General features: G+C 29.0%; 1 protein-coding gene across 8 annotated transcripts in view; it reads left to right on the top strand.

The window, feature by feature from the left end:
• LOC122512216 (protein hu-li tai shao) overlaps positions 1 to 23,396 on the top strand; it is a 38,510-nt gene extending 15,114 nt beyond the window's left edge. For 3 of the 8 annotated variants that reach the window (XM_043627940.1, XM_043627936.1, XM_043627938.1), the window contains 14 exons: positions 4,713 to 4,847; positions 4,932 to 5,118; positions 5,206 to 5,588; positions 5,707 to 6,153; positions 6,242 to 6,378; positions 6,497 to 6,614; positions 8,226 to 8,249; positions 8,988 to 9,101; positions 9,191 to 9,283; positions 9,372 to 9,567; positions 9,671 to 9,808; positions 10,210 to 10,281; positions 10,924 to 10,998; positions 11,699 to 17,119. In XM_043627940.1, coding sequence (XP_043483875.1) covers positions 4,740 to 4,847; positions 4,932 to 5,118; positions 5,206 to 5,588; positions 5,707 to 6,153; positions 6,242 to 6,378; positions 6,497 to 6,614; positions 8,226 to 8,249; positions 8,988 to 9,101; positions 9,191 to 9,283; positions 9,372 to 9,567; positions 9,671 to 9,808; positions 10,210 to 10,281; positions 10,924 to 10,998; positions 11,699 to 16,452 — 6,846 coding nt within the window. In that variant the 5' untranslated portion in view covers positions 4,713 to 4,739 and the 3' untranslated portion in view covers positions 16,453 to 17,119. Of the gene's footprint in view, positions 1 to 2,292; positions 2,342 to 4,424; positions 4,601 to 4,712; positions 4,848 to 4,931; positions 5,119 to 5,205; positions 5,589 to 5,706; positions 6,154 to 6,241; positions 6,379 to 6,496; positions 6,615 to 8,225; positions 8,250 to 8,987; positions 9,102 to 9,190; positions 9,284 to 9,371; positions 9,568 to 9,670; positions 9,809 to 10,209; positions 10,282 to 10,923; positions 10,999 to 11,698; positions 17,120 to 17,723; positions 17,792 to 19,665; positions 19,795 to 20,428 lie in introns of those variants that run through there. The other 5 variants (XM_043627937.1, XM_043627939.1, XM_043627934.1 and 2 more) reach the window with 4 other exon arrangements.
• The last annotated feature ends 158 nt before the right edge of the window (positions 23,397 to 23,554 follow it).

Below are 23,554 nucleotides of genomic sequence, written 5' to 3'. Positions count from 1 at the left end.
AGGATTTATTTCTTTTTTTCGCGTTTTATTTGATTCTTTCAAACGTGTTATTTTCAGTCCGAAAAAACTCGATAAATTGTAAAATAGTTCAGAAATCGTATGAGAGCATTATTCTAAGTAATACAATCAAATGATGTAATCTGTCGAGTACTTACTTACTATAGTGTCGTCTGCAAAACCACAAAAGTCAAGTGTTTGGAAAATATGGTTGTATTTGAAATCACATTTTCGAATTCAAATATAACAGAATGATGTATTCATTATAATTGACAGTGTCGAGAAAATGTTTACATACAAGGAGAAAGGACATTTTTCTTTTACAAGGAATGGGAATTAACTTACATTCTTTCATGACATGTGAATGGTGATTCACGGAATAAGTTAAATATATCAAGAGTAGAGGCAAACCGATTAGTCCCATTGACAGTACCAACAGAGAACAGAATTTATATTCCCCTCGTCAAATTAGAAATTAGTCTCTTAACAATATTGGAGAAAATCGAAAATCTAAGTACATAGAGGGAAATGAAGACAATTTCTAAGTGGTACTTTTTATAAATTCCTTCTTTATTCTTTTTTTATTCCCAATTGTGTCAGAATGACAGTTTCCTTTCATTCTTGGCCCGCCTCAAAATCCCCTTGAGACAGGCTTTCGAGAGGTGATAGATTTAAGATTTTCGGGAGACTCTTGATTAGAGATTTTGTTAAGGAAAGACTCGAGAGGGTTCTGAGAAAGAAAAAAGTTTTTAGGTACAGTTAATTTTCGTTCTCAAAAATGAGAAATTCTTTCTTGAAATTATATTAAATTTTCTGTCAAAAGTGTTTCGATTGGAATATTATACTTTTGAGGGTGGCACACCCTTGTTTTTCATTCCTTTTATACTGATAGCAATTCTATATATATATCTGCTTTTGGTTGTCGTAAAACCCGAGCTCGTTGGTGAGTTAATTTTATTTCCAGAGAAAATTGGAGCGAATAACATTTTTCTATGGTGTATGTACAGATAAACATCTCGCTTTAACATCTCCCATAATTTCCGGTTCTTCCTTACAAACGAGGAAAGGAAAAAAGGACTATTTTACAATTCATTGGTTTATTTTATGTAAGCAGTAGAGTAATACTATATATAGCAGAAGCAGTGATTAGAAGTAGTCGTCAGTATTAGTCTAATGAAATTAATGAAACGAAAAAACTATAATGAACGTTAATTTTTTTTCAATTTTTTTCAATTTTTTTCTTTCCGAAGGATTATCAAAGAAAACACGCCATGTGCTTGATATGGCAATTAAAATTGAAAAAGTTGTAGGTGTGCGTGTTTAATAAGCACACGAACATCGTTTGCACGTGCCACAATGTCACTTCCCATGTCTTCCTGTATAAGTGAGCACACGCATGTCACACTCAAGCACACCACTCTGCATTTTTAGGCGTGGCTCTGTGAACATCAGTTTATTATTAGTTGACTTTCAGACGTATGATTCTTCTTTATGCATTAAAACAAGAAATAACTCACTGCGCCAACTTCACCATCGCTGCATTAAATTGATACGCTTATAAAATCGACTTTGTAACACTGGAAGTCTCATTAACTTTTTAAACAATAGCGTGTAGTTTTACAACATTCTCGCGGACAATGCTCTGAAAGTTATGGCATTATGTAATTTTACGCACAAATGGAGTAAAATGCTCGCGTTTTATTCACATTTTCTTGTAACTACAATTATTTTAGCGCTTTTTTATTTTCTTCAAAAGGCATATTTTTCGAGTTAAGGGAGCTGTCAAAAGATCATCAATAATTGCCTGTCAATGACCTTTCATGTTCCCAGCCCTTCTAGCTAGCTTTCGTCTTTCCTCCTCGATTTCACGGGGTTCAACGTACAAAGCTTTAAGCCTAAGCTCTCTTAGCATATAAACAAAAATTGTGGAGGGAAGCCTTTAAAAATAATCACGATTAGTACACCCAGAAATATTTAGCAACCAATCAGCATAGTTCGTGACGCTTAAAGTCATCTCAATTCTCCTGTCATTTCTACAAATTACATGGCTGACGTCATCACCCCTCTTCTTTTAAATAAGAGATTACAAAAGGTCATGGAGAAGTCGACTCCAATCGTGTCATTGCACTTGAATTTAGAATTCTCCTTACAATCTTAAATATTACTTTTCAAAAAGACTTCTTAATCCTCAAATACCCTTAACCTTTTTTTTTATTAAAAAGAACAAGTTTTTACTATACCTTAACCTTCATTTTGAATTTCCAATTTTTATACTCTGTTTCTTTTTTGTTTCAGGTGAGTCACCAAATGCTCAATTTTCGATTAGTCTTCGTAAAGAAAGCAGGTAATTTTGTGTAAGTTTTTTTATCAGTTCCAGGGTGTCCACATGTTAGTAATGTCAGAGAAACAACAGTTTTGTCAGTAGTCAGGGAAATTAAGAAAATTTAGACTTTTTTCGACGTCTTTTCAAAAATTGCAACTTTTTATTTTTATAATGCGAAAAATAACTAGTTTCAAAAATTGTTTTTGAATCATTTTTTAAAATAATTAAATTTTTCAAATATATCTACAATAAAAATCTTTTTGAATAGTTGAATTTTTGTCAAATTTCATTGAAAATAATTTATTTATTTCAAGTATTTTGTTTACAATTTTTGAAAATCAACTTTTGAAGAATTTTAATTGCAAATTTTTAAAATAATTTATTTATCAAAAATTTTAATGAAAAATCTTTAAAGGTAAATTTAAAAATATAAATCAATGAAAATTAGCTTCTAATTTTTTTTAAATTCAAATTTCAGTATTTTCAATTACATATTTTCAAAAATTTAAATACATACAAAAATAATAACATTTTGGAGAAAACAATCATGTTTTAAATTTTTAATTAAAATTCATCAAAAAATTATCTAGTTTTTTTAAATGATACAAAAATTCCTTATCAAGAAATTAAATTATTTTCGAAAAATTACATTAAAATATTTTTAAAAACTAATTATTAGAAATTGTTTTATAATAATTTTTTAAGATTCAATTATGTATCTAGGAACAATTTAAAAATAAATTTATGAAAATTTACTTTTTGGACTTGTTAAAATTTTTGAGAAATCATGGTCCTGTTTATAATTAATATTCTTCAAAATTTTGATCATTTTGATTTATATTTTTCAAAAATTCAATTATTTTTAAAAGATTTTACCAAATTTTAATTGTTTGTAAATTTTTCAAAATTAAAAAAATATTATCTTTCAAAAATTATTTTAAAATATTAAAAAAAAATTAATTGTAAGAATTTCTTTATAATTTTAAATAATAGAATTCTAGAAAAACTTTTGGAAAATTATTTAGATTAATTGATTCAGAGTTGAAGTTTAATAATTGTAAATTGTAGAAAATAATTGAATTCAGGAAGGGTTATAATTGTAATTTTTAGAAATTATTAAAATTTATAAATTTTACTCATTTTCCTGTAAAAGGGATTTTGTCAGTAATTTTGTCAAGTAATTTTAATCAGGTGTCAGTAAATTGCCAGGAAAATTGATAAACTGAAACTTGTGACCACCCTGACATCTTTCCGTGTCCAAAAAAAGAAAAAAATGTTTAGTTATTTTGATTATTTTTTTATGATTAATGGATGCAAAGTGGCAAACGTATTAATTAGCATTTGGCAAATACTTGAACTGATGTGAACCGTGACTGCAGTAGGTCAAACTATATGTGATGTAACAAAAGCAGACAAGATTCTAAACTCTTCATATCAACCTAGTAGTCTTTTTAAAGCACTCGAGACACAATTTTCGTTGGCAGTTTTCGATTTTTCAAAATTTTAAATTAAATCCTTTGATTTTCACACTTGATTGATAATTTGTTCGCTAATATTCAGTTCAATATTATTAAGTGTAGTAATATTCTTTTCTTGCTATATGTGAAAGTGCGTGTGGTTTCCAAATTCGTAATTTTTTTCCTCACAGAACATTAACTTTGAAAAAAAAATTCGTACAAAGTAGTTACACAGCAAAACTCGTTCTTTAAATATACTGTTAATTTCTTGTTATCTAGTTGTAGTGAACGTGAGTTACAAAACACTTGTTTCTGTTTTTTTTAATTTTGTGCATTACGTCATGCTCAATAAAGATGTGATTCTATAGTTACAGTACATGTCATCAATCATTAAAATTGAACATCTATAAAGTGGCAGTAAATTTGTTTTCCCTTCTAATTATTACTTGATTTCATTAGTTTTCATAAAAATTAATTATTGCACTTTAATTAGAATTCTTTATTTGAAAGAAAGTTACATCACTACGGTAAAATACACTGTAAACAATTTTAATTGTTTGCAGATGATAGAAGTGTTGACTGATGTCTGATCTCTTTAATGAGAATTATATTAGTTTGCAGTGATGTTTCGTAAATTGCACATCTTAATTTTCATAGTTTTCGGTATATTTTTACAATCAGAATAAAATTTTTACTAGTAAGAAATATTTTGAGAATATTTTTAACAATGCTGCATCTCACTTTGTGTTTAAATACCATAAATCAAGCATTGTTAAATTCCTTGGTGTATTTAGATATTGAGCATGAAAATGACTCTCAAGTGGTGAGTGATAAAAAAGAGTGATAAAAGATTTTGTTTGTGAACCAACTTTTATGATGCTATACGTCCTCTTTTGTCGTTTATAATGATTATGTTTTTATTTAATTTTTTACAGTCAGTATTAGTTGAGAAAAAATTAAAAATGGCGGACACGAGTCAACAAGAGTTCTCTGAGCCTCATACAAATGGAGTAATCGATGGCTTAACAGAAGAAGAAAAAAGTAAAATGAGACCCGCCGATATTGACGCAGTGAGTTGTATTAATTTACATAATTTTTGCATGCACTTAACGTGATTTCAATTGCTTGTTAAATAAATAACCTTCTATTTACAGGATATGAGAGAAATGGAGAGGAGAAAGAGAGTTGAAATGATGATGAACTCGAGACTTTTCAGAGAAGAATTGGAACGCATTATCGAAACACAAATGAAGGACGGTTCAGGACCTTCTGGACTTTTGCAACAAATATCAGAAATGATGGGCCCACAAGGTGCTCGATTTAACGCTAATGTATTTAAAAGTAAGTTTCGTCCGTTTCGTCCGTTTCGTCTTTTCTAAAATTCCTTGTGAGAATAAAATTGATTTTGAAAAAATGAATTTGTTTCAGATTCAAATTGTGTCGTGCCTATCAACGATATTCGTGGCGTTGAGAGTATGGGTTACGCAAAGGGCGAGAAACTTTTACGCTGCAAACTAGCTGCAGTTTTTAGATTACTAGATTTGTATGGCTGGACTCAGGGAGTGGGTGGACGGATTTCTGCTCGCCTGAATCAGGACCAAGAACACTTTTTGGTAAACCCTTATGGTTTACTTTATCACGAAGTCACTGCTTCCAGTTTAGTAAAAGTGGACATGCAGGGATCGGTTGTAGAACAGGGAACGACGAATTTTGGTGTTCACATCGCAGGATTCCAATTACACTCGACAATACACGCTGCGAGACCAGACATCAAATGTATCGTTCACATCTCCACTCCGTCCGTTACAGCTGTACGTAAATTTACGTAAATTTACGTAAATTTCTTAATTTTCAAACAACGTGAATACCTACTTGATAATTTTTTAATTTTATACTATTTTTATTAATAACTTGATGTTTCATTTTCAGATATCGTCAATGAAATGTGGTCTTCTTCCGCTTGGACAAGAAAGTATAGTTATAGGCGAAGTTAGCAACCATCAGTACATTGGCGGTTCTTTTGAGCCAGAGGAGAGGGAAAAAATCACAAGGAATTTAGGTCCAATCAATAAAGTTATGCTCCTAACAAATCGAGGTGCTCTATGTTGTGGAGAGACAGTGGAGGAAGCATTCTTTAATGTTTACAATACTGTGCTGGCTTGCGAAACTCAGTTGAAATTATTACCAGCTGGTCTCGATAACATGAACCTCATCTCTGAAGAATCAAAGAAAGCAATTTTTGAGGCTTCCAGAAAACCCCCTGTTCCTCTACAGGCGTCAATTGCAGAACCATCGCCATTGGCAGAGAAACTTGAAAAACGATGGAGAATTGGTGGCACTGAGTTCGAGGCTCTCATGAGAATGCTCGATAATGCCGTAAGTTATTTTATTTATAAAATTGAAAATAAAACTTAAAATATGTAAATGAAAAATCAAACTGTAAATTTTGCAATTTATTTTACAGGGATTCCGCACAGGTTACATCTACAGACACCCGCTTGTCAAAAGTGAACCTCCAAGACCACGAAATGATGTCGAGGTACCTCCGGCTGTGTCTTCTCTTGGTTATCTTCTAGAAGAGGAAGAACTTTACAAACAGGGGTAAGTAAATTAATTAAAATGCATTTTCCAACTTTTAGGGGGATTTCAAAATCGATGCGATTTTTACACAGCTTAAATGGAAAATCTCAAATTAATTATTTAACAAAATTATTTCTAGACTATGGAAAGGCGGACGCAAAGGAACTGACAGAACTCGCTGGCTCAACTCACCAAACGTTTATCAGAAGGTTGAAATTTTGGAAACTGGAACTCCAGATCCGAAGAAGATCACTAAGGTAGAGGTTATTACTTTTGAGAATAAACAAGAATAGATGCTTCTCGAAATGAGAGAGTAACAAAACACAAAAGTGTGCAATTCATAGACATTCCTGACAGACATATACAGGTCGTTTATATCTTGATTATCAAGTGGAATTTTTTAATATCTCACATCACAATATGACCTAGAAACGCAAATAAACGCAAATTAGACAATAGACCAAACATAACTTTTCTAAACGCGTTTCCGCAAACTATTTCATAGGTTTTCCTTTACTAATGAAAATTTTAGATGATTTTACAGTAGATTATTTCCAATTTTAAAATAGAATGCTCTTTTCTATTATTTACAATGCAATTTGTTAAAAATTTATATAAATATTCTTTTTTAGAACATGTTATTACTTTTTCTTTTAGAAAATTGTTTATTGTATTTTACATACTTTATGATGAATTTATTAACGATAATAATTTGAGATTATTCTCTATATAGAAGAGAATTTATTTAGAATTAATTTTAGCTTACCCACTTTTTGGAGGCAAAATCAGAAAGATCTTTATATACATTAGTGAACCTAAAAAATGACAAAAACAATTAACTGCCCATATTGAAGACTCAAAAATTTAATCTCGACTTTTTTATTACATTTTTGATAGAATGACTAAAGTTCTTGAAGTATATATATATTATATAAAATTAAATGTTTTCAAATGTTACTCATCACTATAATAATCTATTGAAATGTCTACGTGTTTTTGCTAATGATATTATTGCGAAGAGTGATATACAAGTATGCTTTTAGTGAACGCAAGTATGTTGATATACGAAGTAATAAGTGTTGGTATATATTAAAAAGAAAAAGTAAATGTTGCACAAGAGAGGAAGTCATGTAAACTCATTGAAATATGTATATTTACAAATTGTTACCGAAAGATCCTAGTTTCATTAAGAGAGATTCACTTTTGCTTAGAGGCTTTGTTGCTAAAATAATTCAAGTCTAATGACTATTGATATTGAAACTTTTAACTGCCTTAATAAGTATAGAATTAAGGCATATTTAATGTTACTGCTTTCACATATATTCTAAAAGGTATGCGCAAGTAAATTGTTAAGTGAATTTAGAATCAAAGTCAATACTATTTCTAACATATAGTAATACCAAATCCAACAGTTTGTGCAGCCCTAATATATTTATCACAATTTGATTTTTTATTAACATAGTAATAATGTAATTAGTCTATTGAAACATTCCAAAGGCATTCCTTTTCTAGAAATATATTCAATAAAGTGGATTTTATGAAAATTATACACTTTTCATCAAATTATCATTTATCATTTTAGAAGATTTCGGAAGCACAAAAAGCTTTTTTTTTAATAGAAATCTGTAAAACTTAACTGCTTTTGATGATATAGTTTTCATGGACATTTCTTTTTGTAGCTTATCAATATTTAAATAAAGGTATATCCACTAATTTTGAAGAAAACAAATTATTCTATAATAAAACCACAAAGTGTGCAGTTGTGAATGAAATTAGGAAACGAGTATATTAGGCAAATAGAAAAAAAACAAGGTTACTTTAAAAGAGTAGTCAAAATTCAATATTTGTTTTTTGACTTTTTTTTGTAGTGGGTGGATCAAAACGCTGAGGAGGTAATTGGAATCCACGTTTACTTGGATTGATACAATGGACTAAGTCATATTTAATTTTATTATTAATTCTATTTTCATTCATTTTTTTCTTTTCTTTCTTTTCTCTCTCTCTCTCTCTCTCGAGATAGGAATCTTCTTTCTTCTTTTCATTCTAAAACGCACTAAATGACATTTAATCCAAGCTTTTTATTCTCATCTTTATTTCAAATTCACATAAAAATTATGGGATTATGGGTTCTTTAGTTTGACAGCACATTATACTAATAAAAACGACTTTAAAGTCAATCTAATATTTCTCATCAATTAGAGAAACATTTCTTAAAAAAAAAAAAAAAAAAAAAAAAAAAAAAAAAAAAAAAAAAAAATTATACATGATCATAACATTTCTCTCAGCATAATTAAAATAGAGTAGTCGAACTTGAAAAAGTAACTCTGTATGAATGTGTGCCTGTTGGTCATAATTTTTATAATTATCGGTGGCCTTGGTGTACATCCACTGCATTAAACAAAACCAGATTAGTTGACCCATTGTGTCTCGAATTTTATTGAAAAATTCGAGACAGCTTAAGGGTATTATTCGCAGTTTATAATCTTATTAATATAAATGTAAATTTTAATTTTTAAGATGAAATACAGGCACACAATGCATACGAGAGTCATTTCACTGCAGTCTAAATTAAGTTACTAATTATTAATTCCACGTTAGAAAATTGTCTTATACTCTGGTTTTGTGTGCAGTGGGTGACAGACGGATCACCGACGCATAGCAGTACTCCAGTCAAGATTGAGAGTGCCCTTCAATTTGTGCCCAAGAATACCAATCCAAAGGAATTCAAACAACTTCAACAACAGGTAAGTAAACTTTGCTCTTTATTCACAAGTTTATTCTCGTGTTCTCTTCTTTTTTGTTTTTTTTCTATATTGATTCATATTTAAAATAGATCAAAGACTATCGAAGGGCAGATAAGATCTCAGCTGGGCCACAATCTCATATTTTGGAAGGTGTCACATGGGAAGAAGCTAAAAAAATGCAGGTAAATTATTTTCTTGTTGTAATTACTAAACATAATAAATAAAATTGCCAGTATTTCGTAACTTGATCTTTTTATTTGTAAACTTTAGGACGCTACTATCAGTGGAACTGGAGAACAAGTAGTTTTGGTTGGTGCAGCCAGCAAAGGTATTATCCAAAGAGGATTTCAACACAATGCAATGGTTTACAAAACACCTTACGCCAAAAATCCATTTGACGCCGTGACGGATCAAGAACTCGATCAATACAAAAAAGATGTCGAACGAAAGCAAAAAGGAGATCCTTGTAAGTAAACATTTTTCAATTTCTAAACAATTTCAATTGAAATATATTTTAGAATTTTAGAATTTTGTTATATTTGTTCTGAAAAATATTTGACGATTTACAGACGATGAATCGCAGTCTGAATCGGAAGCCTTATCATCATTTAACATTAGTCGAGCAACGCACGAATCTAGTACTGCCAAAAGCCCAATCCAATCGCCAGTCTCGGTTACTTCCGAAACAGAAGAAGAAAGCAGAGATGGTAAGATTAATAAAAATTGCAATTTAACTCAACACTATATTAAATTAATTGAGGGAAATCAATTGAAAATACTGGAAAAAATTAAATTAAATTTTTAGAGTTCATAAGAAATTGAATTTATTTAAAACAATTTAATTTTTGAAAAACTATTATAAAATTATTGCTTATAAATTATTTAAATGAATAATTTTTCTAAATAATTGAAATACAAAAGGTTTCAATTTGAATTTTAAATAAATTTAATTACAAATTTTATATTAAAACTTAGTTTTTTGAATAGTTTTAATTCATATTCTTTTGAAATTAATTGAATATTTTAATATACAATATAGTATATGTTAACTTTAATTAATAATTAGTATTTAGTAAAAAAGACCTTTATCATTTTATTATATTTGCAGAACCCAGAGTATTACGGATAGCAACAAAACAAGTGCCTGTGCCAAGTCAACCAGAAGTTGTATTAAGTGATGGTAAGTTTACCAGTTTATTTGAAAAAATAATTTTGCACCAATGCATGCTATTGAAACTTTCAATTAGAGGAACAAGTATCTACAAATTTTGAGTTCTTTCTCTACATCTTCTAGTAATAATATTTAAAAAGGAATTTTTCAAATAAATTTTTGAACCCTTTTTGGAAAGCTAACTTTTGGATTGAGTTTTGATACGGAACGACTGTTTTATTTAAAGGCGAATGGTAGACTATTGTTACATATCTTTTCATACTTTTCACATCATGATACATCTTCTTTTGATACTTGATCTGTGAAAATAGACTGTAGCTCGTAATAATTTTCCCTTTGAGTGAATCAAGTTTGCCTGAATTGTTTGCAAAGTAGATAACTCTGTAGAATCAAAGGTTGTGGAAACTCCTCTTATGCGGTAAGGTAAAGTTAAAGCACGAAGCATGCCAATAGAATAAATATCTAAATCTAGTAATCGCTACACTTTCTTTTCTTTAATAATTTAAATCGTAAAGAAAATTTATTACTTATTCTTCCTTATAAAAGTTTTTATCTATATTAAAGTGTAACTTGAATACATAGTTTGATTTAGGAGTGCATTTTATTTGTAAACTTGAGAATTGCATGTGTTATATTGTTCTGAATGTGCAGTGGATGCTACTACTGAATTCCTTAATGAGATGCGGCGTTCGACGATTGAATCACGAAACAATGCCAACAAACGAGGTTAGTTTTTAAAATGACGATAAATTTTGACAAAATGTGGGTAAGATAGCGCAAAAAAAGCTGGTAAACGCTATTTTTCATGAATGTTTATTTTTAAAATCGTATTCATAATTAAAATCAATTTATTCACGCAATGCTTTAAAAGTACTCATTAAAATTTTATGTTTCATTTATCAGCTTCTTGCACTCTACTCTACTAGTTACATTTCTTTGTTTTGCACTTAATATTTATCTTGCATCAAAATACAAGAATATTTCACGTAAAATAATTATTTTAAAAAAGTGATTTCATTTCAAGTATTAACATTTTCACTAACGTTAATCTCTTTTACTTTTTTCTCAATTGAAAAATATACATTTTTATAATAGTAAAAACATAGAAACCACAAATTAACTTGTGTTATTTTTTTTATATATTGTAATTAGGTATTAAATTATTTTTAATATGTTGACAAATAATGGAATTTTAATTGGAAATTGATAAAATATTAAACAGTGTAGTGATAATATTTTTATGTGGTGGCTATATTAATGTTTTCCATATGGTTTTGAAAAAGGTACAAGGGATTAACAAAATATTAATGCTACTAAAACTTTTTCTTTGTATGAAAACGGAAAAGAGTCAATTTCGATAGTATTGTAAAATTAGCTAAAGTAATTTTGTATATGGTTTGAGGTTTGTTGGACAATGTGGTTACAGATAATGGTCCGTCAAGTACATGCAGCAGTGAAATTGAAGGTTTATCTTACTCAAGCTGGCAATCCTCGGAATCCGTCGACAATCCTCGTTTAGAAGTTACGAAAACTACAACAGTCGCGGAAATCTTGAAACCCGTTCTGATGAAAATTGAATCGCCAACATTGTTGTCTTCTAAAATTGAGAATATCGTGATAAACGATAAAAAATCGCGTTCCTTTTTTAATTCGAGACAAAATAATATTTTAAAACGCGAATTCTTTGCAAATTATGAGAAGCGAATAAATAAAAACAAGTTGGAGAATTCGTGCGCGATAGTTAAGTCTCTTAATGATAAATTGAAAAACTATTCTAACTTGACTTTAAATTTAAATTGTAGTGTAAATGAAAGTGGAATTGAAAATTTAGATAAAAATCGAAATAACGCGAAAAAACATTTAGTCAAAAAAATTAGTCCAAAGATAAAAGATTATATAGATTCACGAGATGAAAATAGTGTTTTTATCGATGTCACAAATAAAGAAGATTATTCCTTGAAGAATAACAAAGGACAATTGGAAAATGATGACACGATGTTGAAGGATGTAGGAAATTATTCCAAGAATCTTGGAAGTAAATCTAAAAGACGGTGCGTTAAAAAATTGAATATTCCGTCGAAAAGTACGAATACGTCGGTTGATAATTTAAAAAATATTGTAATTAAGACACAATTTCATCCTCTGATTCGTTGTAGTGATGTAATTAGCTCAACGGATAGCGAATCTATTAGTGGAACAAATGTGGACACAAATGTCAAGAGCGAGGAAATAATCACTGTCGATTGTAATTTTGATCATTGTCAAGAAGTGAATTTCATTCAACAGCTTAATATAGATTTGGAAGAGCAAGTTGAAAGTGATTTGGAAAGTGACCCTCTTTCCCCAGAATCACTGAGCGAACCGCTACAAGCGCCAAGTTTAGTTCGAAAAGTTTTAGATTCGAATTTTGAAATTAAACCTGATAGTTGTGATTTGATTAAGACGGATTCAAAGAAAGATGTCACGTCTGATGAAAATAAAGATGAGCATGGTAATGAATACCATGTGGAGCAAAATGCCAGCATCATTATTTCAAATGAAGAGGAAGAGTCGAGTGAAAATAGAAAATTAGAAAATGAATCTATCGATTATTACACTAGCAACGAGAATGAGACTAATAATGTTACCAAAGATTTCTGTGATGAAAGTATAAATAAAAATGTGATTACAGAACAAGTTTCTTCCGATAGTAACGATGGTATCATTCCTGCGATAGAAAGTGAAATAAATGAACAAGAAAAAGAATCTTTTGCTAATATTCAAGTTACCGAAGAAGTACCAAAATCAATCAATTGTGATAATGTCGATATTAATGAAAGTATCCCTACAATAGAAAGTGAAAGGAATGAACAAAAAACGATGATAAATGAATTTCAGGACGAAAAAGATAAATCTTATCATGATGACCGTGATGACCATGATTCATCAGTTAGCAATGAAAGTGACAGCACTTCAGAGAAGAATTTGAATGAAACTTTTTCAAAAGTTTCCATAAAAGAAAGTTGTTTCGAAAAAAATGAAAACGTTGAAACGGATGAATTGCAAATTTCGTCAAATAGTTCAACAGCTTCAGAATCTTCATCAGATAAAAATAATACGTTTTGCAAAGAAGAAATTGAAAATAGAGATGAAAATATAATTTCAACACAAGAAGATGGCACAGGCAATGAATCGGACGTTTCGAAAAATTCAGTTTTAGCTAATATGGAAGAATTGGAATTTAAAGAACAACTACCAACAGTTAAACAAAACTCTATTGATGATAAAATCAAAATTGAACCTGATCAAAATAAAACAACTGAGAAGAAATTTAAAAGCGATGAAACAAACTGCAAAACCATTTTACAGGATACAGACATAAAATATGAAGACTTTGTGAAAGAAATACATTCTTCCTCCTCAGAGGGAGAAAATAATTCTTTCATTGCCAAAGATGAGAAAGAAGAGGAGTGTTTTCATCTGAAAGAATTATTTTCCATTAAAGTTAACTCAGAAGAATCCGCTTTTGATGAAATTTTCAACGTCGACTATGAAACAATAGAAGATATCGCAGAATTCCCTTCGCAAAAACTAGAACGACCAGCACACGATGAAGACATTGAAGCTTTCATAGACGAAATATTTTCATTCAAACATTCAGATGTGGATGTTAATAAATTATTTTCAAAAGTCTACAAGAAGATTGTTCATAATGAAGCTGAAGCTGAAAGTGGTATTCAACAAGAAATAGATAAAAGTTCTCCAAAAAATGATAATACCAACAGTGAAACTGAGAAAATTCAACTAATTCCATCCGCAACATCTGAGAGGCGAGACAGCATCACCGAGATGATTAACAATATAAACGTGAATTATTCATCGTCGATAACGACATTTGAGAATCTTCCCGAAACAGATAATTCTCTCAAGTACAATTTAGATCCAACGAACATGAGTTTGATTTATAGTTTGACACCGGAACTGTCCTCGAAGAAAGGTGTGTCGAGTAAAAATACTTCCATCGAAATGATGGGTCTCAGTCTTGAGAGTTTTGAACTATTTGATAATTTAGATTCCAGTAGATGTTTAAAACACGATATATTTGAGTGGCTCGATCTCGCGAGCGTTAAGAAGGAGAAGGATGATATTTTAGATACACAAAGACAACTCACTCTAGTCAAATCATTTCCAAATATTAAAATTCTAAATGATTATTTGAGCGATGAAACCATGTCCGATGTGGAGAATAATTCCACTCAAGGTTCCGATATTTTGGAACTCCCAAGTTCCACCTATCTTGAACTCAAGAAAAATGAAGATGAATCTTTTCGACAGGAATTGAACTCGACTGTTAATGAAATAATCAGTGATTTGGAAAAGACGGAAATCTACACGAGTGCTACGAATTTCGTTGATGATATTATTTACGACATAACTTGTTTAAATATGTACATCGATGTGAAAAATCTGAAAGAGGAAGCGACACTGTTGATGCAGAATAGAATTTACGCTTTTCTGATTGTTAAGGATATTATCGAGAGGTTAATTTCGACTCTACCGGGAAGTGATCAAGAGGAATTGAATTCTCAAATTGAGAATGATTTGCAGTCCGATACTTTGAAGAATTTAGTAGGGGGCGATGAGAATTTAGACAACTTTATTGTTATCCGAGAGATTGTACACCACATAATTGATAAACTCGATTATGAAAATCCTTCAGTTTGTATACCGAAGGAATTGAAAGAAACTGTCAACATCGAACTGAAAAAGTGTCCCAATAAAATGTCCGACGAAACGGAAGTTGGATTTCAAGAACTTTTGAAGAAATTGAAAGATGACGAGATTTTACCTTGTGATTGTCTCAACTGTCTGCCAACGGAAAATAAGGAAATTGCCGAGACACAAAAGGACAAGGAGTGTATAAAACAGCTTCTGCACTTGATGAGCAATAATCCAGATTCAATTCAAGAAGAATGTCAAGAGGAAAATTCGGAGGTAGATTTCAAAGTTGGAGAAATGCAGCCAAGATTGAAGCCAAAATTAGAGGAAAATTCTCCGGAGAGCGACGACGAAGATGACGTCCTGAACTTGAGAGATAAATTACTTACCATGTTCTCATCAGACAGTGATAGAAATACAAAATATCCAACGAGCACGGTAAATTCTTCGCCCTCTGAAATTCAGTCGGCCGAGTCGGAAAATTTCGCCGAACAAGAAGTAACTTCCGAATCGACCGATAACGACACAAAATCCGACAATAGTAGAGAAAAGGAAACTCTACGACTCGATACGGGAAAAGCCCAAGTCCTCAACGATCAGGAAGTCAGTTTCCTGTGGAATATTAGAGAAAACAAAATAGAAGAGACTTGTAAAAATGAAAGATTCCAATTCCTCGAAAAAACTCCTTCCTTCATTCATTTCGGCGACTTTGAAGAAAAAGAAGAAGTCTGCACGTGTTGCCTGGAAGTGAACATCGGCGAAGAAGAATCATCCTCAAAGCTCCCTCCAATCGAAGAAATGAACGAATCCACCGAATTTGTCACCAACGAAAATCAAAAATCCTTCGACCATTCTCTACTCTCTCCTCGTAGTCTAGATTTTTTCACCTGCAGGGACGGAAGTGACACAACCAAGGAAGACGTCGACTGCGACGAAAATCAAAATGCCACCTACTCCATTTCCGATGCAAGCGACAGCGACAAAACTTCAGAATTGGAATACAATGCCGACGTGTCTTCGAATTTGGAGAAGCGAAAAAACGAATCGATTTTACAGAGAACGAGAGAAGACTTTTGTAATAACACAACTTTGAATTTCGCCGACGTATCAGCGAGTACAATGATATCGGACGTGGACACAAAGGGAGATTGCTTTCCAAAAAAGGAGTATCATTCTCGTGAATTTGAAACTAGTCAAGAGTTGGAGTCGATTTACAAAAATCCACCCGATTACATGACGTATTCGTACGACACTAAAGAATTCATGAAACTCGAAAAACATCTCGAAGAACATGACAGTGCGATTTGTTGCAATTTCAAAAAAAGTGAATTTTCCCCAATCGATCAACAATTTGAGGAAAAATTTGAGGAAAAATTTGAGGAAACTAGTTTGTATAGAGTTATAACTCAAATGAATCTTTCCGATACTGATAGTTATTCATCGATTAGTTTAAAGAATGATTCTCGTGATACATTAGAATAGAGTTAATTCGAAAGAATTAAAAAAAAAACTTTTAAGCACTTTAACGCTTTTTAATCTTACAAAGAAAATAATAGAATAGGAAGCACTTGATTGAAACTTTATAATACCGTAAAGTATTTTACTCTACCAAATTAATATTAGAGTATTGAATAATATTAAAATATTAAAGATTTTAAATCTACAATTCAAAGTATATTTTATATAATTGAAAATTTAAAACAAATTTTACGTATTATAAAAAACATATTTAAAATATTTAAAATATTAAAGAAAAAAACAAATGTTTTTCTATATAAAATGCTAAAAGAAAGTATTTTTAATGATTGTTACTTCGAGACTTGGATAGATTAAAAATCGCAAAGCGAAATATTGCCGTGATACCGATAGACGAAACGTCACAATTAGAATTAAGTTGTTGAATCATAAATGAAAATAGCATTTTAAAAATGTAATGGTAAATTTGTGAATTTTAAGTTGGAAAAATCGCTTCTTTTGTTTTATTTAAGGTATAATGTTTTTTGTTTATGCACAATTGCCATTATATTTTTTACGCTATGTATATAGCACGTGATTAATCCATTGGCTTTTCATATCGCATATTTATTTATAATTATATTCATATATCACAATTTCATTGAAGAATAAAGAAACTTTTGTAAAAACGAAACACAAAAATGATTGTGGAAGGAAGAAGTTGTTCATAAGTACTATTTTATTCTAAGGTGCATTTTGGTTTCTGGTCTATGGTATTATAATTGTTTATTTATTTTTTCATATCTTAGTCCTTATGATCACCATCTTTCTTGTACATATCGATTATAAGGTTCATTAATAACACTCATTTATTTATTTACTTGACAAATAATTGGAACGAGCTTTACGTAATTTTTGGTAAAATTTTAATTGTTAAAATTTCAACTTTTTCTTGATTTTAATTATTTCAAGTTTAAAAAATGTTTCTAGCTCTTTTCAATTATGAAATGCCTTGACAGTACTTATCATTTTTTTGGTAACAAGAATTCCTCTCTGATTGGCTTTCTCATAGCATTTAATCGCAAGAATTTAGCTATTTTACACATCTATCAAGCTTTATATTAATTGAGGTAAGAAATTCCCTTTCTTCTCTGTCCAAAATATAAAATTCCATCTTGTGGGTTGTGGGTTTAAGGAGAATTTCAAAAATTTGTTGAGAATATTTAAAAAAAAATAAATATTCTTTGCAAATAAATGATTTGGAGGAAAATTTTTCAATTTATAATTTTATGTTACAGGGGAAAACACCGTAAATGGAGATCACTCTGATGCGCATCACAGCACATTTTCGCACAGTAGCAAAGAGGTACGTTACGTCTGATTAAATCAATTTTTTGTCAATCTTTGTATATCTTATATATGTTAACTTTTATTATCATTTTTGTTAATATTATTACTATTATCATTATCATTTTTATTAACACTATCTACTGTTACTGTTATTGTTATTATTTGGAGAGAGAATTTTTCAATTTCTTATACTTGTTGATATCTCAATTCCATGCACATATATAATATATGCAAAGATTTATAAATGTTTTCTAGTTTTCTGAAACTTAATATCAATTATGAGTTGTTATTTATTCACTGAAAAAAAAAATTTATTTGATTCAAATGGTAATCAATTATTTGATTATTATCAATTAAATATTTACTGGAATCGAATAATTTTTATTTGAGTCAATTATGTAAATGATATTTGCTTCAATAAATTATTGATTGAAATACAATTTATTTCAAACATAATTTGATTTGAATAATAATTATTTGATTCGAGTAAATATTTATTTGATAATAGACAAATAATCGGTTAATTGAATCAAACAAACTTTTTTCAGTGTATTGAAAAAAATTAATTGTTAAATTTAAAACTTTTTAAAAACGATCCAAGTTTCAGAAAATTACTCTCTTTTTCAGTCTTCTTATTCAGTATGTATTACACGAGTAATATTCATATTGCACATTGTAAAATGATTCAAAAAGTAATTTTGATAATTTTTAATACAAAGAACATTTATTTCCTTAAATATTCATTGTAGAAAAAAATTATAATTGTACTCTCTAAATCTGAAAAAATGAAAATTCACTTAAAATGCGTCAAAAAATATCACTTTTTTGGTATAAAATGAACTTATTTCGATTTTTAATGTGTAAAAAAATTAATTTTCAAATAAGAATTAAAATACTAATTATTTTCAAATTAATTTTTTACTAAACTTGAATTATTTGGACATTTTTCAATTATATAAAATTGTAAAAATTAATTATCTTTCAAATATTATTTAAAAATATTTTTAGTGTATTTTTAAAATTATTTTCCGAATTCTTTTATTATAGGTAGGTAATTTTTTGAAAATCAATTATTTTCAATAATTTCAATAATTTCACTTATTTATTTTCGATAATTCACTTTTTTTATTTTAAAAAATTATTAAACTTTGGAATAATTTTGGATGGAAAATCTTTGAAAAATTTGATTTTGAAGGAAGTACGCATTTATTTGTAAATAATTGATTTTCATTAGGATTTGAAATTGAAATTTTATAAACTTTAATTATTGTGGAAAAATAAATGAGATTTAAATATTTTTGAAAAATAAATTAAAACTATGAAAAAATGGGGAATTAACTCTAAATAATTCCAGGAAAATTAAAATTTAAATATTTTTCTTATTTAATTTTTGAATTATTCAATATAGAAATTATTGAAAGGACAGGGAAATACAAAATGACATTTTTGGGATAAAATAAACGACTTTTTTGAGAATTGTAAATTTAAATACGCACTTTTCTCTTACGCGTGCTAGACTTTTGATGCATTCTAAGTTTTTCATATTTAGAGAGTTTTATTTCTATAATTTAAAAAAAGAAAAAAATCCAAGAATTTATGTAGTTTTTGGATGAAAAGTTCATTTAATTAATTATTCAGTCATTCATATCTAGATATATTTTTCTGTACCTTCATTACTTTATTAAAATCATCAAGATAGAATTTTATTATTAAAAAAATGATACAATAGAATTAATAAATGATAGTGCTGTAAGCAAGCTATTCGCTATAAACGCTGCTTGCATGGATTGAGACTGAAAGTTAGAGTTATTCATAAGAATCACAACACTGCATGTGCATGAGAAAAAGTTTAAGGTTGGGACCTTCCATGTTAAGGGTTCCATGTCGCAGGATGTCAGCGTCAGCGAAGAATCTCCCAAGAAAGAAAAGAAGAAGAAGAAGGGCCTGAGGACGCCGTCTTTCCTTAAAAAGAAAAAGGAAAAGAAGAAGCCTGTTGAGGCGTAGGTAGTTCTATACTCGGTATGTATATTCCCAATTTCCTATTTTATTATCAATTCGAGTGGTAAGGATTTAGAATCATTTTTAGAAAAAAATTCAAATGCTTGCCATGTCATGGGAAGAGAATTAACTTGAACAGATTTTTTGCCAATTTAACTATCGAGTTGAAAAATAGAAATTATAGTGAAGAAAGTCAAGATTATTGATTAATGAAATTTAGTCTTTACATGATCTATAGCTGAATATATTGCAGCTATAGTTGAATTAACTTTAAAAAATGAAGGTCACCTTCCTAAATTTTTAACGAGTTCTGTGAAGACTAAATTGCTTACTGATAGTTTATGACTGTACTTTCTGAAAAGCTGAATGGCATTAATCCTTAGGATAGTTGATAGGATAGTTGAGCTCGCTAGTTTTATTATACGTAGAAAATGAACGGTTTTGATTTTTAACGAGTTCTTTATTAATTGACCGTTATGTTAGGTACCGTTTTTCATTTTTAATTCTTACGATTTACTCGATTTCCTTTTTATAATTATAGAAGATTTATTTCTCACACTCGGAATGATTAAATCATCATGTCAGTTTTAGTCTAATTATAAATAAATTCTAATTGTAAATAAATTTGTTTTTCAATTATACAAATTGTTTTCAGACACTGCCAGAAAGGAAAGCTTACCATAAGTAAACGTTGACACATCCAATCCGGAATCGAAATGCGAGTTCAGAATGAGGAACTAGACGTGATAAAGCAATTAGCGGACAAGTAAATTGCATCCGAGCAAAACAATCATAGCATCTTTCCAGGACTCAAGACTGCCATCGCATTACGTCTACAATAAGAAAATTTTATTGTATTGTTAACGTTTTTACGTTTTTAATTTGTTAAGAGTCGCGCTCTTTTTATTGTGTATTTAAAATCTGAAGAAACTCACCCTCATAATTATCGTTATAATGTGCTTTTAACACTCTCGGGTAAATTGCACGAAACGTTCTATTCGAAAGTTATATATGCTACCGGATTCTACCCTCTTGTGCATTGCATATTTTGTAAAAAAATAATAATATTAGGATAAATTCTGGTAGCACCGTCTTCCTAAGATTTTTGAATTTATATTTTCGATGCTTTTTATTACAATATAATTTGGTTGTAAAAATATTTTACCAAAATATTTGTATAGGATTATATATTTTTATTCGATCTAATGAATTTTGACAATATTTTTGTCAACAATTGACTATTCATAATTAATTCTCTTATTTTTGATTTTTACTCATTTTAGTAAAAAATATAATAAATATAAAGGTGACAAGTTTAGAATATATTTACCACATGTTTCTAGTAGAAACGGGAACAATTTTTATATTAAGTAATTTGAGGTGCAATTAATATGTATTTCATGATATTTGATAAATTGTAATGAAATTTTTTAACAAGGTCCGATGCTACTTGACTTTTTCCCTAATAATAATAATAATAATAATAATAATAATAATAATTATTATTATTCGACACGTATGAGGCGCACTTTTCAAGCTTTCAACTCTCTTTATTCGAATATACGGAGAGTGGATTCTTTTTTTCAACAAAATGTAATTGAAGGCGCTCTAATAAACTTTATTTCTTAAGCAACTTTATAGTGAGAAGATTTTTAAGCTAGTACATTAATAAAGGAAATTTAATGATAACAATATCATCTCAAGTTTCGATTGCCTCTGATACAAAACACTCTCGTTAGAACGTTTTTATTTAAGGAGAGCAAGTTAATTGCGCATGAGATACGTCGCAAAAAATATTTCTTCTATGGTGATCTCCGATTGATTTCTCTAGATCCTCCGTACCTGATACTTAGTCGGAAGGGTAAGGCGAATATCGTGAGCCACCTTCTAAACAGAAAAAGAAAAGGATTATATTTAGATTCGTGAAATATTAACGAATGTCGCTTTTTATCTTTGCACATTGTTTTTCTCTTCCGCTTTAAAAAAAATGGCCTATGAAGATTTAGCGAGCGCTCTTGATCGCTGTTATAGGAATCGATGAGGTAATAAAAAAGAAATCGAAGTTGTTTCAAAAAAAAAAATGTTCAATACTTCGATACGCTTTATGTAGAAATATCTAAACTTGTGCATTTGTCCATCTTCCATAAAAAATTATCACGTTCATTGTTTTTTAATTAAAAAAATATGTATGGAAGATATTAAGCTAAATAAGGACGTGATAAAAGAAATATTGATGTGCAGTTCCACAAAATGGCCAGCTGATATTATGACTGTATTTCTAAACTAAATCTTAATAATCAACCTTTTTTTGATCGATTCACTTCAACTCGCTAAAACGCGCCTTAGAGCCATCGCATTAGTTTTGCAATTAAGAAACACGCTGCACTTGCTTGCAATAATTTCCAAAGTGCTTTTTTAATCTCTATATAAATATATATATATATATATATACATCTATTCGTTTTTTTATTAGTTTTTATTTAAATTTCACTTCAAGATGGGCAAAATGCATTTTAATTATTTGTGTTATTGTGAATTAAAACACCACCTGTATTTAAAAAAAATCTTACAAATGTTTTAATAAAAAATGCGAAACATTATTTAGACAATACTTTCTGTAAATACTATTATTTCTAGACAAGATTTCTTTAGATTTTAAGAAATTTATTTTCTTTCACAATTTTTTATTATATTGAAAAAATGTTTTCAACTCTTTGTTCTTTTATATTTTTTACATAAAGTGAAACTAAAAATAAGAAGATGAGGTTTTACAATTTACAAAGTTTTCTATTTATGACTGTTCTTTTCAGTTTTTTGACTTATTAACCATAATTTTAAAATGCGTTTATACTTTATTACTGGAATAAAATAAAAAGAATTTAATACTTTTTATGATAGGTTGTATAATTTTGATATAATAATAAGAATCATTCAAATGTTATGTGAACATTAATCCTAAAAGAAATTAAATAATTTATTGAGTTGGCAAATTTTTGGAATAAAATTTGCGTTTGTTTATTTTTTTTTTTAAATATTCAACACCAAGAAATGTAAGTACTTAATACTTGAATGATTTCTTAATTATTATTTAATAAATAAATAAAATAATTTTGATTTAAATAAAAAAATTTTACTTTTAAAAATGAATGCGGGTTAAAGCGAATTGAACAACGACACGAACGACTTGTGTTCGTTATTTTTAATGTTCCTTTGATTACTTTTATTGATATTGTAATAATTGTGGACTGCGATTGTGAAGTAAATATTTGATAGCACTTGCATGAGAATCAGAAATTAACGCGATGTACGTAAATATTAAATAGCTTTTTTGTACAGGAAATATCGAAAAAAAAGAATCAGTTACAAATTCGATTCTTTCCATTATTTTCTATTGTATTTCTCTCTAAAAAAAAAAACAAAAAGGAATGAGATGAATGTAAACTGAAATATTAAGATTGCAGAAAAAATAATGTATTTTCAGGCACGGAGTACATAAAATTACTTTGACGAGAAATGCTATCGTATAACAATAATTATTGTATTATTAAACAATATAATTGCAATTTATTATTGTAATAGTTAATATATTATGAAATATTAAATATATGGTAAAATAATTTTAATTACGTTCTTTTTTAAATTTCATTACATTCTTTTTTTTTAAAAATAATCAATTATTATTTAATTAATTTAATTTCAATTATTATTTTAATAATACATTTTTCCAAGCTTAATTTTAATTAAATTAAATTTCAGTTGACTTTAGTTAAATAATTTTTTA

The sequence above is a fragment of the Leptopilina heterotoma genome, unplaced genomic scaffold (assembly GCF_015476425.1).
Source record: "Leptopilina heterotoma isolate Lh14 unplaced genomic scaffold, ASM1547642v1 Lhet_95, whole genome shotgun sequence".
NCBI lineage: Eukaryota > Metazoa > Arthropoda > Insecta > Hymenoptera > Figitidae > Leptopilina > Leptopilina heterotoma.
This window is presented reverse-complemented; position numbering and strand designations above follow the sequence as displayed.